General features: G+C 35.8%; 1 protein-coding gene and 1 long non-coding RNA gene across 3 annotated transcripts; both read left to right on the top strand.

Moving 5' to 3' along the window:
• Positions 1-1,268: 1,268 nt before the first annotated feature.
• Positions 1,269-8,465, top strand: LOC130010350 (uncharacterized). Of its 2 annotated transcripts, XM_050549962.2 has the most exons (9): positions 1,288-1,369; positions 2,166-2,296; positions 3,019-3,136; positions 3,849-3,973; positions 4,368-4,461; positions 6,466-6,581; positions 6,929-6,998; positions 7,454-7,563; positions 8,245-8,465. In XM_050549962.2, the coding sequence occupies exons 1-9, from the start codon at positions 1,362-1,364 to the stop codon at positions 8,382-8,384; spliced, it is 912 nt and encodes a 303-aa protein (XP_050405919.1). In that variant the 5' UTR covers positions 1,288-1,361; the 3' UTR covers positions 8,385-8,465. The 2 variants fall into 2 exon arrangements, 1 of the variants encoding a protein (XP_050405919.1); XR_007680425.2 differs by lacking the exon at positions 2,166-2,296 and having other exon boundaries at positions 1,269-1,369.
• Positions 8,466-14,269: 5,804 nt separating this feature from the next.
• LOC130012857 (uncharacterized) lies at positions 14,270-15,986 on the top strand. Its single transcript, XR_008788113.1, has 4 exons — positions 14,270-14,312; positions 14,604-14,719; positions 15,424-15,489; positions 15,836-15,986. It is a non-coding gene; the product is annotated as an uncharacterized LOC130012857 (long non-coding RNA).
• Positions 15,987-16,569: the final 583 nt, after the last annotated feature.

Raw genomic sequence — 16,569 nt, 5'->3', positions numbered from 1 at the left:
TAATACAATATTTGATCAAAAAAATAATATAACTAAAATACATTTCATGATTTCAGACTTCTTTTAATCGGGTGAAACGCATCGGGTGAAACATTTCCAAATAAATGTCATCAAAAGAAGTTTATTTGTATTGGTGACCATATGTTTTAAACAGATAAACTCCCTCAATTTTATTTTGTTAAATTAGATTTCAAAAATATTTCCCAGCCAGAGCTTCAAAATATTACCAATAGTTAGGATGTTTACTTTTAAGCGTATCATGGCGTCTATCACGAATACTGTTCGAAATATTCATGGCGATTACGGTGACCCAAAGAATTGTTTGGACAGATTAACAGGAAGTCAATTTATATATTACACGTACATTCCCTGTAACTCACAAAATGAATCGGTTTCAGTGAAATGCCGATTGCAGTAGATTGTTACAGAAAGGTTCAGATGGAATGTTCAGTTATTGACATGAACAGTACCATTGAAACGTATTCTTCGCTAGTGGTTCAAACATGCGGTGGTGGCGGAGGTGGAAATTGTAAGTAGAAAGTTTGATGTCATTAAAAAAAGATGGAAATGACGTCAAATTACTGCAACTTCGTTACTATTATTTCATTGCATATGCATTATTATGTAAATGCTTTATAATTATCAGTTATTTATTACATATCGTACATAAGACATGGTTGTGGGAGCTGGGGTGTGATTGAACGAGCTTTCACGAGATGTAAAATCAATCTACTCTAAAATTAAAAGTGCAAGCCGGTCGTATATATTACAATACGAGTGTCTTCGTATGAACAAATTATTAAAACAATCTTTTATTGTAATACTTATTCTATATATATATATTGAACAAAATCTAGGGCGCCATCCACAATCCCACTCAACAATGAGTGTCAACAAAATACTGGCTATAAAACTAGAACATAGATCGTATTGCCTATATTATATAGTTGTTCGCCGATCTTTACCTCACTGGAAAGCAGTTTTATTCAAGTTCATGTAATATTATGATTGTTACTGATTTTGTTATTAAGTGTGTGAACCTAAATCCGCGCCTGGTGAACCTGTCTCCTGTCGCTTTTTCGATATTTTTGTTTAAACAATAATTTGATTCTGGATATCTAAATGGGGTTGGGGAACAGGCTTACGTGTTGGATTATATTATGCGCTTTGACGATATAAATCTTTCTATCTGTTTAATTGAAAATAAGTTTATTATGGATCCTTTATTTTTCTTTTGACTTGCAGCAAATAGCTGTTTTCAGAAAGTTTTCGAGTGTGAAAATTATTCAATCGAGATTGCAGATATTGTAATTTCCATAGATTTTACAGATCCAACAGCTCTACAAAGTGTATCCTCAACGATGTGTCCGTAAGTTTCTATTTGTTCGACATAATATCAGCATATCAACAGGGAATTAGAATATGAATGAGTATCATATTCCTTCTTTCAAAATTGTAATGGTGTATGATTTGTTTCAAGACCGCTTAATACTAAAATGAAAACTGAGTTCAAAACAAAAAAAGTAGACATAGAACAGATGGTCATGTGAACAGATTGCAATAAAGACACCTAATACAAACTTCACCATTAATCTTAAATGTAATATGTTAACAGTTTGAAGTTTATCAACACAGGAATAATATCATCCTGATTATCTTTGAAACAGACAGACCTTATTTGGCTAACAAATAAAATTTTCAGAATAATTGTCATACAAATGTATGATTTTCTGCATGTTTGTTTCGAGCTCAGGGGGGGGGGGGGGTGTTGGATGGCTGAATGGTTAACGTGCGCGCCCTGTATCATAAAGTCTGTCATTGAGTCGACTGGCGTGGTTTCGAATCCCCGGTTGTACGTGACAAGGAGTAGGGTCGCCTGTCCAACCTCGTGGGTTTTCTCCGGGTCCTCCGGTTTCCTCCCACTGCTAAAGACCCCTACGCGCAAGCGAATTATTGAAATAAAATTAAACCATATGTTAGTCCCGAAATGACCTAGTTTGTGTCGAGTGGACGTTAAACCCCATTTCTCTCTCTCTTGTTTCGAACTCATCGAGACCAATATATGAATAGCAATAGTTCCATATATTATAGAGTTCAGCGACAGTTTAAATAAAACGGAGATAATCAAGTTGGAATATCAATGATTACTATATTATGTCTTTCAGTACATTTAGTAAGATCACAAGGTGTTACAGTGAACTGACAATTATGTGTCCCAACCAGGATTTTGCGAATGTCACATCTGTCTTAGATACTGTTGAACCATTGATTGCACAAATTTGTGGAACCGATACAGGTATGAACTCATGGGATTTTTATGGCAAATACACAGTAGTAAGATTAAACTGTGGTGCAGGGAGGCGGCCTGACAAAGGGACAGCGTATAGTTGTTGGGATGGGATGACCAAACGAGTTATCGTGTACACATTGGCGTGCACGTAATAGAAATCTTGGCAGTTTGAATTCGAAATAAGAGTAAGCCGCATTGCCACTTACCGGGCACAATCTCCTTCTTTATTAGCCCAGTAGATGCAGAACATTAGGACGTTAATCCCATTTCATTAAGGTAAGATTAAAGTCGGATAAAGGAAAGACCTGAGTGTGTAGTTTTTGTAATAGGCACTACTTTGAAATGTATAGCTCAAGTTACATCGGTTGAGTATTTGGTCTAAACTTCCCTACCGATGACTACAACTTACCTTTGCTGTAAATAATGTCAATAAAGTTTGAGCAAAACATTGTTTTAATTTGTTTGGACAGAATCTAGGTTTTAAGTTTAACTAAATAAAGTTAGTGATATAACCTAAGCGGCAGAGTAATTAATAATCAGATATGAAAGTTCTCAGGATGATATGCGGGTAGACCTCAGGTAGCATGTGTTAGTGCAGCAATCAAAAAGAATGTTGCGGTCAATTCGAAAACATTATGATGCTTTATTAAACACCTGTTTCAGAAGCCTGGACCGTGTGGTGTTATAAAGCACATAGTTTAAACTTTACTGATATTTAAATGTTTCAGGCATGCAAGGTGGTTGTCTGCAGAAATCTTTTGAATGTAGTAGCATTTCACAGAAGATATTATCCATCAATTTTTCTGATACGTCAGCTATACAAAACTTGACGCCCGTGGTTTGCTCGTAAGTTTATTTTTGTGTTTTTGTTTGGGAGACCCGGGGAGCTGACAGATGTGATAAGTGGTAATTAGATAGTATTTTAGAGAAACATCTATCCTTTGTTAAGGATACGTTCCATGTAGCATAATTTGGCCGTCTTTTCGAGATCTAAACTAATTTTTGTCCGAATAAAGATTGGTCAAACATACATTATGCAAGAGCTAAATCTGCCAATTGCACGTCTTTCTTTAGGCCTTAAATGTTATCTAAATTATTAATTAGACATGAATTAACTGATCCAGACCATAATCGATGTCATTGCTAGCCTGCGATATTTTCTGTATTAGAACCCTATCGGCTGCTTAACGCTCATTGATAATTCAATTAAAAACTGGATAATCGAGACTATGTTTTTTTTTTTATCGTACAGGCATAAGTAATGATGATCGAGGCTAGACCCAAAATTCAATCGCTAAAATCTCGGTTCAGAGTGGATTAATTTGACTGAAAGTTTTAATTTCCTTTACATTATCTAGTTTTTAACTATTAAAATGAGAACTGCCAGCTCTTTATCTAAGCTCCCATAATGTATCTTGATTAGCACAAGCATCACTCATACGCCTTACAAGTGTGATACATACCGCCATCTCCATTAAAATTTGATGACAGTTAAAAAGTTATCCAATATGTTCATTTATCGCGACTTTCAAACATAAAGTATTACTAATATTTTCAGTACAATGACTAACTTGACTACATGTCATAATCAGTTACAACAAGAATGCCCAAACTTAATGCCCGCGAACGCTACATCACCCATAGATTCTCTGAGACCAATGTTTGACCAAATGTGTGGAGCAGGTATGATATTATTTCTGGGGGAGGGGAGGAGGTTATATTGCAAAAGAAAAAAACTCATAGTACAAAGTCCAATTCATCATTTCAATGTTTACATTCACAGTAAGTTACATATCAATATATGCTCATTAATTTAAAATTTTTATACAAAGTCTATCAAGTATTTTTTGATACATTATTGCTCTTAATTTATACGGCTGACCCTCGGATCCATTCACTTGATTTGATATTTGTTGTTTATTTCTTGCAATGTCTATAGTTTGTCTTACCAGTAAGTTAGTCTTGTCGGTTTTGTTTTGCATGTAGTGCGCCCCCCCCCCCCCCCTGCACTTACATTGACTGACTTTTACTCTGGCACGTATTTCCTTTAATTAATTGTATTTCCTTTTCTATTTAGGAGGATATTGTCTGGGGTGTGTCACACCGTTTATGGCTTCTGGCTGTCAAAATACCTCTCAGGACGATTATGAGGGTACATATAGATGTTGCGGGTAAGTCTTATTCATGACATATTATTTTGTTAATATATAATATAAAACTGGCTGTGTTATGGGATATACAGTAATGTTTATAATCTGACTACTTTCTCATATTTTAAGTAATAACCTCGGTTGAGCCCAGGTGTGTCTGATGGGGATGGGTACATTTCTCTTGATTAACCGTTAAAGCTAGATCATGTGCTGGCTTGTGTGTAGGGTTGGGTAGGGCCGAGTGACGTTGTTTGAGCATGGGTTATGGTTCCCGTGACTGGCGTGTATTTTGTTTGCGCAATCTGCGATGTGCCTACATACTCCAAATATGTATAAAATTGGTCCCTTCCGTTCTGGAATATTACATTTTTTATGGCGTCATTTATTGTTTTGTTGTTTTTTTTTGATAATAAATAACTTGATCCAGGGCCCAACATAGTGCGTGCCGGTCCTAGGAACCAAAAGGGTATTGGTAATGATTGGTTGGTCACAAAATGTCTTTGGCAAGAAATGGCGTATTATTACACCAGACAACATGAACATACACTGTCAGGTTATCGCTAACCAACTCAGATTGTCATCTTACTTTTCCCCTATTATTGTCAAGCATAGATTAGCATAGATCGCTAATGTGATGAAATCAAATACCCTAGGGTGCACAAAATTGTCTCAGTTTTCAACGTTCTTACTTTTGGTGGTGTTAAAGGGCTAACGAAAAACCTGTACACTGTTAAAATTTTATGTATATTTACAGTTATCAGTAGGCCTATAGTAAAACATACAGTGCCGATGTACATGCATATGAATACAAGGCTTATGTAAGATTACATCAAACGTAATGTAGAAATACAACATGTCAGTTTACATTATGTGAGCTGTATATTAACAGAAATGTCGTTTGAAATATTATTTTTTACAGAAAATTGTAAATTTGCTGTCAAATAGTGATCACATCGGTTATTCCCCCCTTTGGCCACATATATCTAATTTTGTGCAAAATATTTACTGTTCTGTCAGTCAGTTTAGTGCATTTTAGAAAAATAGGTTATTCAAAATCTGAATGCACCGAACTGGCTAATAAAGACAGGCATATGTCATACATTGGGTTGTGTGGAACATTTTGCTTTGACGGTGTCATGCCACCTATTCTTTCCATTGTAGGGAGTAGAACAGTAGGACATTAAACCCCGTAAAATACGGACGTAAAATACAACTAACTAACAACAACAATTTCTTAACATTATCGAATATTGTTTTACATGCTCGGCTGAAAGGTCCGCAAAACTTTCTGTGTTCGCCAGGATCGAGCCTAGCTAAGAGGGGACAACCACATTTCTGCTGGTAATGTTACCATGACAAATTACATATGTAATTCTACAATAGTTATGAGGTATTATTACATAAACTGTCAAAATACACAATATGTTTTTGTTTTAAATGTCATTGTACAAATTATGTAAATTAACATCATGGTAATTGACATGTACACCATTTACAGTTATGTAAACACATTCTTATATATCTATTCCGCGATCTGAATAAGATACTGAAAAGAGTGTTAACTGTGTAGACATTCATGTTTTTTTTTTCAATTTACACGCACATATCAAATTCTTATTTCTTCATTGTATCTGTCAATTGTTCTTTCAAGTTTATCTGGACTTATAATAATTGCTTTCTTTCTTTCAAGTGTGAGAGCCACGGTGGCTAACCTGGAAGTTGGGGGTTTGCTCCCGGTGTTGGCCGAGAAAGTTTATCGGGATTCTCCGGCGTGGTGCTACTTATCAGTGGTGTGCATAACAGAGGGTCTGACAAGGACAGTTGTCTAGTCGTTCAGATGGAAGAAAGACCGTGTACACATCCATTGGCAGATGGAATTCGATATAAGAGTAGGCCGTAACGCCGATGTCCGGACAATTTCCCACATAGCACACTGCATGGCGTATGCCCGTCTTCATTAACCCAGTCTTCATTAACAGTACGTTAAACCCCGATTTCATTTCATTTCATTTTATTTTATTCCAGTGTTTCCTATGAGATGTTTAATTGTTTTAAAAGAAATCAATGCACACAGATGCCAATGTTCGGGGATACCCAGCTCTTTCAATTTGCTTTAGAGAGGCAGTGTTCTGGATACCAAGGTAAAAAAATAATATTAATATACGTTGCTAACAGTTTAACTATTTTACAAAAATATGTTTAATTGTTTTACAAGGCCAATGTTTTACAAAATGAACTTTAATCCATATCGATAATGCATATCAAATATCTCTATAGAGTCTTCAGTAAAATTTTTAAAAAAAAATATAGAGTGGATTTTCATATTTACAGCAATACTGTTAAAGTTTTACTTCCATACATGTTGTAAGTACACATTACATTATTGCTGTCTATGTAGAATCTGAAAATCATGCATCTGGTATGATTACAAATGTATCCTTTCTGTTTTATAGTTTTAGAGCTTTTTACAACTCATTTCTAATTTCAGAGTATTGCCCTGGTCTCAATGCTTGTTTAAGCTCTTTCGGTACAAACCTGGATTTATACACAGTTTGCCCGTATGTTTATTTTTTTATAGTTTCGATTAAATAATTCCACCCATCCATCAAGTTTGTAATCATTTTATTATGTTTAACTGGTTAATTGTGTACTAATGTAATCTGTAGGATATAAATGTATATAATAATAGGAAACTAAACGCCATACTTCCCATATACATATATAACTCCAAATATATACTTATATAAAAGTTTAGCTCTGGGAAGCATGGGTCAAAATTGACCTGGTTGATAACTGTAGTGTGGATATAAGATTTGGGGAAACAATGTATTTTTCGATAGCAAAAAGAAGATCGTCTGATTTGTAGTTTTACAGTACAGGTAAACTCTCCTACCCTCGCCCCCAATAGTCACAAATTCCTGTCGCTTATTCTTGTTATAAGTAATTTTCATACATGTATTTTATTTTATTGGCACAACAATGTGAGCGATAATACTGTTCTTTATTCCAACAGACAAATGAACAGTTTTATGACGTGTGTGAATACAGCGTGTAAAGATAAACCAAAAGTAGGAGATCTGACAATTATGAAAATTATGCCTCTATATCAACAAATATGCACCGGTAAGAACTTAATAAGGCTGTTGATTCTCGTATACGGCTAAGTGGGTAAGACGCTGGCTCGCTAGCCTGGAGGTCGGGCGTTCGATCCCTGCATTGGCCGAGCAAGTTCATCCAGATTTTCCGGCGTGATTCCCCCTAGTCAGTGATGCAGGACGGAGGGCCTGACAAGGACAGCTGTCTAGTCGTTCGGGTGGGACTAAAAATCGAAGTCCCGTGTACACATTGACGTGCACATAAAAGATCCCTTGACAGTTGGAATTCGATATAAGAGTAGGCCGTAGTGCCGCTGTCAGGGCAAAATTTCACTCATAGCACACTGTATGGCGTGTGCCCGTCTTCATTAGCGTAGTTCGGAGCAGAACAGCAGGACGTTAAACCCCATTTCATTTCATTTCATTCCTTGATCCATGCACGACCAGACTATAGGCAGTTGATACTCTACTGTTGTGGATGCTCAGCGTCACTAAGTAATATTTTTGCTGCAACTTTTAAGCTTCGAGAATGTGGCTCCGTGAAAACAAGCATCATTCATTGCACAGTCATGATTCGTAGTTTTGTAAATTGTGGGGGGTTTTTAGAAAAAGAAAAACAGAGAAAAAGCAGGATTTAAAAACTATAAAACGATATTTATTCCTGATATATTTAGAACTCTACTTTATAGTTACTAATTAATTTTCACAGGTTTGAGTGCCTACCCAGCCATAGGTACCTGTCAGACATTTGGTACGTGTACACAGAAAGGCGTCTTTGCTTTAATACCCGAACCAATAACACTCAAGTCAATCTCTGCTGTTGGCAATCCCGAACACTGGAGCAAGTAGGATAGAAAATAGTTTCTTGATCATTTAGAGGCATTTATTAACTGAATAGAGCAATAAACTATGTTGTTTTCATGCCTTTGATCTTGTTGTTGCCATGCATGGTTTCTGATTTGTTGCCATTGCAGAAAAAGAAACGTCAGGTTGGTATGTTACTCTGAATAGACGTATTGCATAAAACCTACCAAATGTTTTTATTGTATATTTGTGACCACATCTCCAACTTTACCTGAGCGATAAGGCTCCTTCCCAAACACAAAATTGAACCCAGGGAATGTTCTAAAAAACGCAACCTGACTTCTGAGATGGTAATGTGTACTCCATGATTTTCATGTAACACATGCTGCACCCACTGTTCACCGGGACCAGCCCTATAAAATGCACCCCTATACCTGGTTAAATCATTCACACTACAACGTCAGCAGAATGTAACGACTCACGATGGCTCAGAGGAACCAGGTGCTTGGAAAACTCGACGCTGGCCACACTGCCCAAGCCTTTGCCAATCAATTCCAGGTTAATGTTCGGACCATCTACAGGCTTGAGCGACGCTTTCGGGCCACCAACACCACGGATAATCGCCCCGAAGTGGTAGACCAAGGGTTACCACAAGGCGACAAGACCGCCATGTTGTGCGACAGCACGTGCAGAATCCCTTCACACAGGCATCTGAGACAGCACATCAAACAGTGGGAACACACGGAAGGCCCATCAGTACCGATACAGTGCGCCGACGTCTCGCCAGAGAGAACATCCATTGCCGTAGACCTTACCGTGGACCGATCCTCACCCCTCGCCATCGACGCGAACGTCTACAGTTTGCCCAACAACACCAGAGCTGGCGACCCAGGCAATGGAGAACGTTTCTGTTCACAGATGAGAGTCGGTATTGCGTATCAACTGCAGATGGCAGGACAAGAATATGGCGTCGACGTGGCCAGCGTTATTCTGACCAATGTGTCATGGAACGAGACTGATGGGGCGGTCCAAGAATAATGGTTTGGGGTGGAATCCGCCTGAACCAGAGAGTGGGTCATGTGGTGTTCCAAAATCTTGGTCCAGAGAGGGAAGGCGGCATCACATCAGTGCGCTACATCAATCAAGCTCTCAGACCCCACGTCATACCACATTTCGCACGTCATCGAAACAACATTTTTCCAGCATGACAACGCCCGTGCCCACACCGCCAGAGTTACTCGGGACTTTCTACAGCAGAACGATGTCAACGTTATGCACTGGCCAACCCTTAGTCCGGACTTAAACCCGAATGAACATCTTTGGGATGAACATCAGAGGAGACTTAATAACGTCGTACCGAGACCAAACACGGCCGATGGATTGCGCCAGGCTTTTCTGAGAGTGTGGTTCCAGGTGCCAATGGCGTTCATCAATCATCTGGTTCACTCCAAGTACAGATGCTGCGCTGCTGTTTTTGACACTCGCGGTGGACACACCAGATACTGATGTATAGACTGTGTACATTCTCTAAACATTCTCGTAATGTCTTGGAATTGAGATGAATTAATCACTAATGTGTCAACACACTGTTCACAAAAAATTGACATCTATACTAACGGCTGTTAAAGAGGGTATTCAAAAATACTGTGACAAAATATACTCTCGTAGTGGTATAAATCAAATGTGGATATTGAAAAATTCCAAAGAATTACTTGATGGTTTGCAATCTAGATCCCTTGCTTCAGTCTCATCTATTCAAACGTTTGACATTTCAACTCTGTACACTAAAATTCCCCACAGTAAATTAAAAGCCCGGTTGAAAGACATTATTCACAGTGTCTTTTCGTCTAAATCAGGTACAGCTAGATATCAATATTTAGTTGTAAATTACAATTCCACATATTTCGTTAAGAATCACAGTGATTCCAAAAACAAATTCACGGCCATCAAGATAATTCAGATGTTGGATTTTTTAATTGATAACATCTTTGTTTGAATTTGGAGGGGAAATATATCAGCAAGTGGTTGGCATCCCCATGGGCACCAACTGTGCACCTTTGCTTGCTGATCTGTTTCTCTATTCCTACGAAGCCGATTACATACAGACGCTCGTAAAAACTAATAAACGATCAGTCAGACATTTTAATTTCACTTATCGATATATCGATGACGTTTTATCCCTTAATAATCCTAAATTTAGTGATTATGTAGAATTCATATATCCTGATGAGCTCGAAATTAAAAACACCACTGACAGTGACAATTACGCTTCCTACTTGGATCTGCGTCTCGATTTTGACAATTGCCATAAACTGAGTGTTAAATTGTACGATATTTCCATTTATTAGTAGTAACATTCCAATATCACCAGCTTATGGAGTGTTTGTGTCTCAGCTAAATCGTTACGCGAGAGCTTGTTCCTTTTATTCTGATTTTTTACGTAGATCGAGGCATTTGTCATCTAAGCTTCAACTACAAGGATACTTGGGCACTAAACTTATTAAAACCTTTAAAAAGTTTTATGGCCGTCATATTGATTTGATTGATAAATATAACGTTTCTCTCTCGGCTATTATTCTAGATATATTTAATTCACACGTATACTATCTCCCTGATAATGTCTACTACATCGTTAACACAGTTCATCGCGTGCATTTTGCATACCGATAGTTCATTGGCCAATCACGCTTTTTTACTGACATTTCGCCTAATAGTTTGGTTGCAGCTATGGCGGGTGTGGCGCCAGGCAGGGTAAGCTTACTCTTCCGGACACCTGTTACCACTGTTTGTCGTGTATTTTGTACACGAGGAGCAGGCCATTTGCTGATTACACTATTTTGCTTGAATACACTATTTTGCCTATAACGTTTTTTATACTTTGGATTGTTCGTACTTGGTTTTATTTTATTTGATCCGTTTAGTAAGTCGTTTTCTAGAATGATTTGATTAAAGTGCCTCTCTGATTTTGAAATCGTACTGACGTTTTTTTATGTTTAGTATATAATTGCCCTACACATTTGTTACTGTACTTGCTTGAAAACATTGAGAGAATACTCTTCGAAACGTCGCCTAAATAAATCAGCAATTGTTCTTCCATAAGTATGTGTTATAGTTTATAATAGTTTCTTATTTATTAAATATCAATCTATTGAAAAGTCCAATTGTTCTTCCATAAGTATGTGTTATAGTTTATAATAGTGTCTGATTTATTAAATATCAATCTATTGAAAAGTCCAATTGTTCTTCCATAAGTATGTGTTATAGTTTATAATAGTGTCTGATTTATTAAATATCAATCTATTGAAAATCATTTAAGCCCAGTCCCTTGATGTCCAGTATAGGACACGATTTCTACAAGACAGTGTAGATCATTGGGAGTCAGGATTGGCTTTGCCTTGCTTCAAACGCTTACGTTTTGCAAGAGATGGACAGAGAACAAGCTCAAAAAAGAACAGATGTTTCTTACAATCAGGGGCCATAATCCAGGATGTTACTGTCCGATATGCGTGAATATCATCCGGAACCGAGATTGTCCGGATATAAACATATATTTTAAGTTTCATCAAAATCGGGTAAAAACTGTGACCCCTAGAGGGTCCACAACCTTTGTGTTACATACTTTTACACTATTTGCGTAGAAGGAGCGGGCATTTTGTAGGGCAGTTTCCTACCGATTATTACGAAATTCGAACTCAACCGTAATTAGGGTGTAATGATGATATATTTAAACATTTTTAAAATCGGATAGATTTTTCATGCAATCAGGGGCGATAATCAAGCATAATCAAGCATGCACGAATATCGAAAGGAACCAAGATCTTTGCTCCATCCTACATCAAAAATCTCATCTTCACCTATTTTCCAGGAAAATGTCTACGATCTTCTTAAAAACATCTATTAATGTACCATCCACGAGCTTAGAAATGACCAAACGTTCACCACCCTTTCATATAAAAGAATCAAAGTCCGTCTGCATTTTCAAAACAAAACTGAAAACTCACCTGTTCATACAACACTGTGGGATGAAATGGAACCAAAATGTATAACTTTGCAAGCGCATTTCAAACTCCTAATACGAGTATTCATTGCGCTATATAAATTTGGATGTTAGGTTATGTTATGTTATAAACATATATTTTAAATTTCATCAAAATCAGATAAAGATTGTGGCCTCTAGAAGGTCCACAATCTTAGTATTACATACTTTTAGACTATTTGCGTACAAGGAGCGGCCATTTTGTCAGGCAGTTTCGGTCCTATTTACTAGAACGGCTAATGGTATATTCGAATGTGTATATTGTGTTTACTTGAATAGCTAGAGGTATGTCTAAATGTGTACATTGTGTTTTACTAGAATGGCTAATGGTATAGCTACGTGTGTATCAGCTGCAACTACACCTTGTAATCTAGGAGGAAATAGCGTTGCTGATGCAGCTGCTATAAAGACATCGACTGATACAATATGTAATGGCGGTAAGCGTTATATGTAAAAAGTAATAGAATTCGTCCAATCATTCACAGTTTTAAATGGATAGGGGTCTGGCATAGTCATTTTGCCTTTTCGCCGATCTCCCATCCCTTTATAGTGAAGAACCTTGGGATTTTATCGCGTGGCTGGCAAGGAAAGTGGTGCCTAAATTGTCATTCGATAAAAGCGGAAACGAGCCCGATATCGAGATGTCTTTAAGCCGCGATATAGTGGAGTAAATTAACCGAAAAATAAAACGGAATAAAAGGTCGGTGTAATTATAGTCAATATTAACACTGTTTCCAGGAAACTGGCTTTTATGACTGGAGACTTAAACTGGGCTTGAAATTATTTTAGAATAACTCCATTATTATAGCTAACAAATTTTTGTTATTCTTTTGTGTTCATTTTCGAATTCACCCGTCAAAGTAATTTTGTGTGATCTAGCCCTAAACATTGTGTCATAACAGCATCTGTAGATCCATCGTTTAGTTGTTTCAGTTTCCGAATAAATTTATGGGTTGTTCATTTTTTAAAAAAAAAAAATATATATACAATATTATCAATGTATTTGGGTATTATATTATTCAGTTAGAGATCCTTGTCCAGGAGTAGCAGGATGTTTTGCCACGTTGGGAAGCGGTCAATCCCTGTTGCAATCATGTTCGTGAGTAAACACATATTAATTTATGACTGTTCCTTCGTCAAACCTATAAAAGATGTTTCAATGATTTGGAATTTGTTCATTAAGATTTTAAATTACAATATGTGTCGTTGTGTCAATGTGAAAATTGGATGTTACAAAATAATTACGACTTTGCATCACGTATATCTATGGCTTTAAATTTTTTCTTCTCATTTTTGGCAGTAAAATAAATTCCGTGCTTTGTTACATAGAGCTTCAATTACGACTTTTACTCCCTCCATGTATAGGGAGGTATATAGCTGATTTTCATTAATTTTTTAAGTAATATTCCGGCCTTTGTAACATGTGTTACTACAGCTTTAGACACTTGTGGTGAATCAAGTAAAGTGAAGGCCAGTTATAGTTTAGTTGATATTCAAAAATTGGTTACACAGTCTTGTACAGGTATGTTATTATGATTTACATTTAGCTTCAGCTTGCGTTCAGTTTCTTTTGGGTATTGTTCAGAACTTAATGTATCAAAAATAATATTTAAAAAAGTAAACCCAGCTGAATAAGGTGATAGAGCACTATAATATTAAAATACGTTTTCTTGAACTCCAACAACTTTGAGCGAAGAGACTTCATTCTCACGTTTGTTTGTATAAATTTTGTGAATTATTGTTTTTCTATCATATTATTATTATTTACTTGATTAAACATAAATCTTTATTCATGACAACATTTTTTATTATAATTTATATGTAGTGTTTCCAAATTTTGCAAGCTGCCAGCAAACACCAATCTGTCTGCCGATTGACCTACCCTTGGGTCTTGCCGAGGTCACGGACAAAGTCTCCGACCAAATATTCTGGTGCAAGTATGTAGTTTATTATTAGTGATATAGAAATGGATTAAGTTATGGTTTGTTTTGTTTTTTTGGTTTTTTTTTACAAAATCCCTTAAAGATCGTGTCAGGGACCGAAAATAATAGAAATTCATTGTATTCATTGTCTACCGAACCCGTTAACCGCCCTACCCACGGTTAGAATTGTTCATGTGAATCACAAACTATGCAAATGTGTAGTTATCCGACTTTTCATCGCTTGATATAAAAAAGATTTATACTTTAAAGATATTATACATGACAGATTATTGACTATCATTACAGCTCACTTAAATCAATACTGAAGTGTATGACAGGATATAGTCAAACCTGTAACCAAACAGCTACTGTGACCCAAACTCTAACCAATTTGCTCAACCAGGTTAAAGTTCACTGTCCAGGTAATACATTTTTATAATATGAATATTGATTTACAGCAAACATTTAAACCTACCTCATTTTAATTCAATAATTGTATTGTTTTCAAATATTATATCATGTGAAATTATCCCAGTTAAGAGGGGTTTTTTGGTTGCAAATGAGAAAGTAAGGAATAAACAGGCACATTTTATCTTATTGTTTCGTTATGTTTATATTTAAAAATACAAATCTTGTTATTTTATAGATGCGGGTGGCTTTGAAGAAACGACAACGGTTGTTACCCCTGGAGGAAACAATACAGCCGTTTCTGGTATACTCCCCATTTAAACAGATATTTTATTGGCATATAATTTGGATATTGATTTATAGGAAACATTTAAGTCTACCTCATTTTAATTCAATAATTGTATATTGTTTTCTCAAATATTATATCATGTGAAATTATCCCAGTTAAGAGGGTTTTTTTTATTTCAAATGAGAAAGTAAGGAATAAACAGGCACATTTTAGTTTATAATTTTGTTTTGTTTATACTTAAAAAACACAAATTTAACTGATCTTAGTTTAAATCTTGGATTCTTCTTATAGCAACCATTTGGATATTTAATATCCACCAACCGTTGCTAAGTAACAGATTACTAAAAGAATATACATTGTAACATTTCTTCCGTATAGAAAATGATTATTTTGTTGGTATCGAGTGTGCTTAATTTTTTTATTTTGTAGATGAAGGTGGTTTTGAAGAAACAACAACGGTTGTTATCACTGAAGGAAACAATACGGCCATTTCAGGTAATTAACTTCCCGTTTAAAACAGATATTTTATTGGCATAGAGATGGTTTTGTTTGTTAATTTAAGTACACGGTCGGCTGCGATTGGTGGAATTCAACTGACAATATCCATACAAAATAAGGGGTTTATCAAAACTGATTTTTTGGTGACTTTTTAAAAAAATTAATATGCACTCTTTAACTTTGTAAGCATATTAAGTCTGTCGAATTCCAAAGAATTTTTGTTAATTTTGCTTGATTCCAGTATGGTAGAATGCAACTGGGCGTAAAAATCGTATTATAGCGTTGTGTACTTTTTTAAATTGGTGTTTGGTGTTTCAAAACTGCTTTTCTTTTTCTTTTTCAGTGGAGTCCAGTTTAATGTTAGTACTGGTGGTATCATATGTTATCAGCTTTCATTAAAATAACAAGAACAACCTGACCAACACCCCAATTTATTACGTTTTATAATATCTCATTTGAACTCACTAGTCTCGGCATCGAATTGTCAGCAGAAGTGTGACCAAAATATCTGTTTATTTACAGCTTTTATAAATCTAATTTTTAAAATATATTATTTGTTCTCGACGTCAGAGAAAGCGATTTTATGTAGTTAATTAATATGCTTGCTTGTACGAATATGATAGAAGAAATATTATTACTTTATTTGTCTAAAATGTCGGCGTGAAATCATATCAGTGAATGTAAACTTTAAACGGTTGTAAGTGAAGTAAAAATAGATCGATTGTTTAATAATCTTTTGAAATATAAAGTTCTTTTGGTTGTGTATAGTCCTTGTGTATATTTAACCACACGGCTGTGTATAGTCGTATTTGTTATTGTATATCATCTATATTTTAGGTAGGCTATATTTGTATAGTATGACGGTATATTAGATTCAAAATTTTTAACGTGCTATCGTCTGATTTCAAATTTCTATTCATGTAATTTCTAAATTAAGACAATGTATAATCTAATTTTTTTATTTGTTCGACTCAATTTTAAATCTATTTCGTCTTCTATCATTAAGACGATACATTTCATTAACGCTTTACACGTTTAGAATGAATATCGAACAAATTTAGAATTTTTACAGTTCTG

Source organism: Patella vulgata, chromosome 1 (genome assembly GCF_932274485.2).
Source record: "Patella vulgata chromosome 1, xgPatVulg1.2, whole genome shotgun sequence".
In the NCBI taxonomy this organism is placed as follows: domain Eukaryota; kingdom Metazoa; phylum Mollusca; class Gastropoda; family Patellidae; genus Patella; species Patella vulgata.
This window is presented reverse-complemented; position numbering and strand designations above follow the sequence as displayed.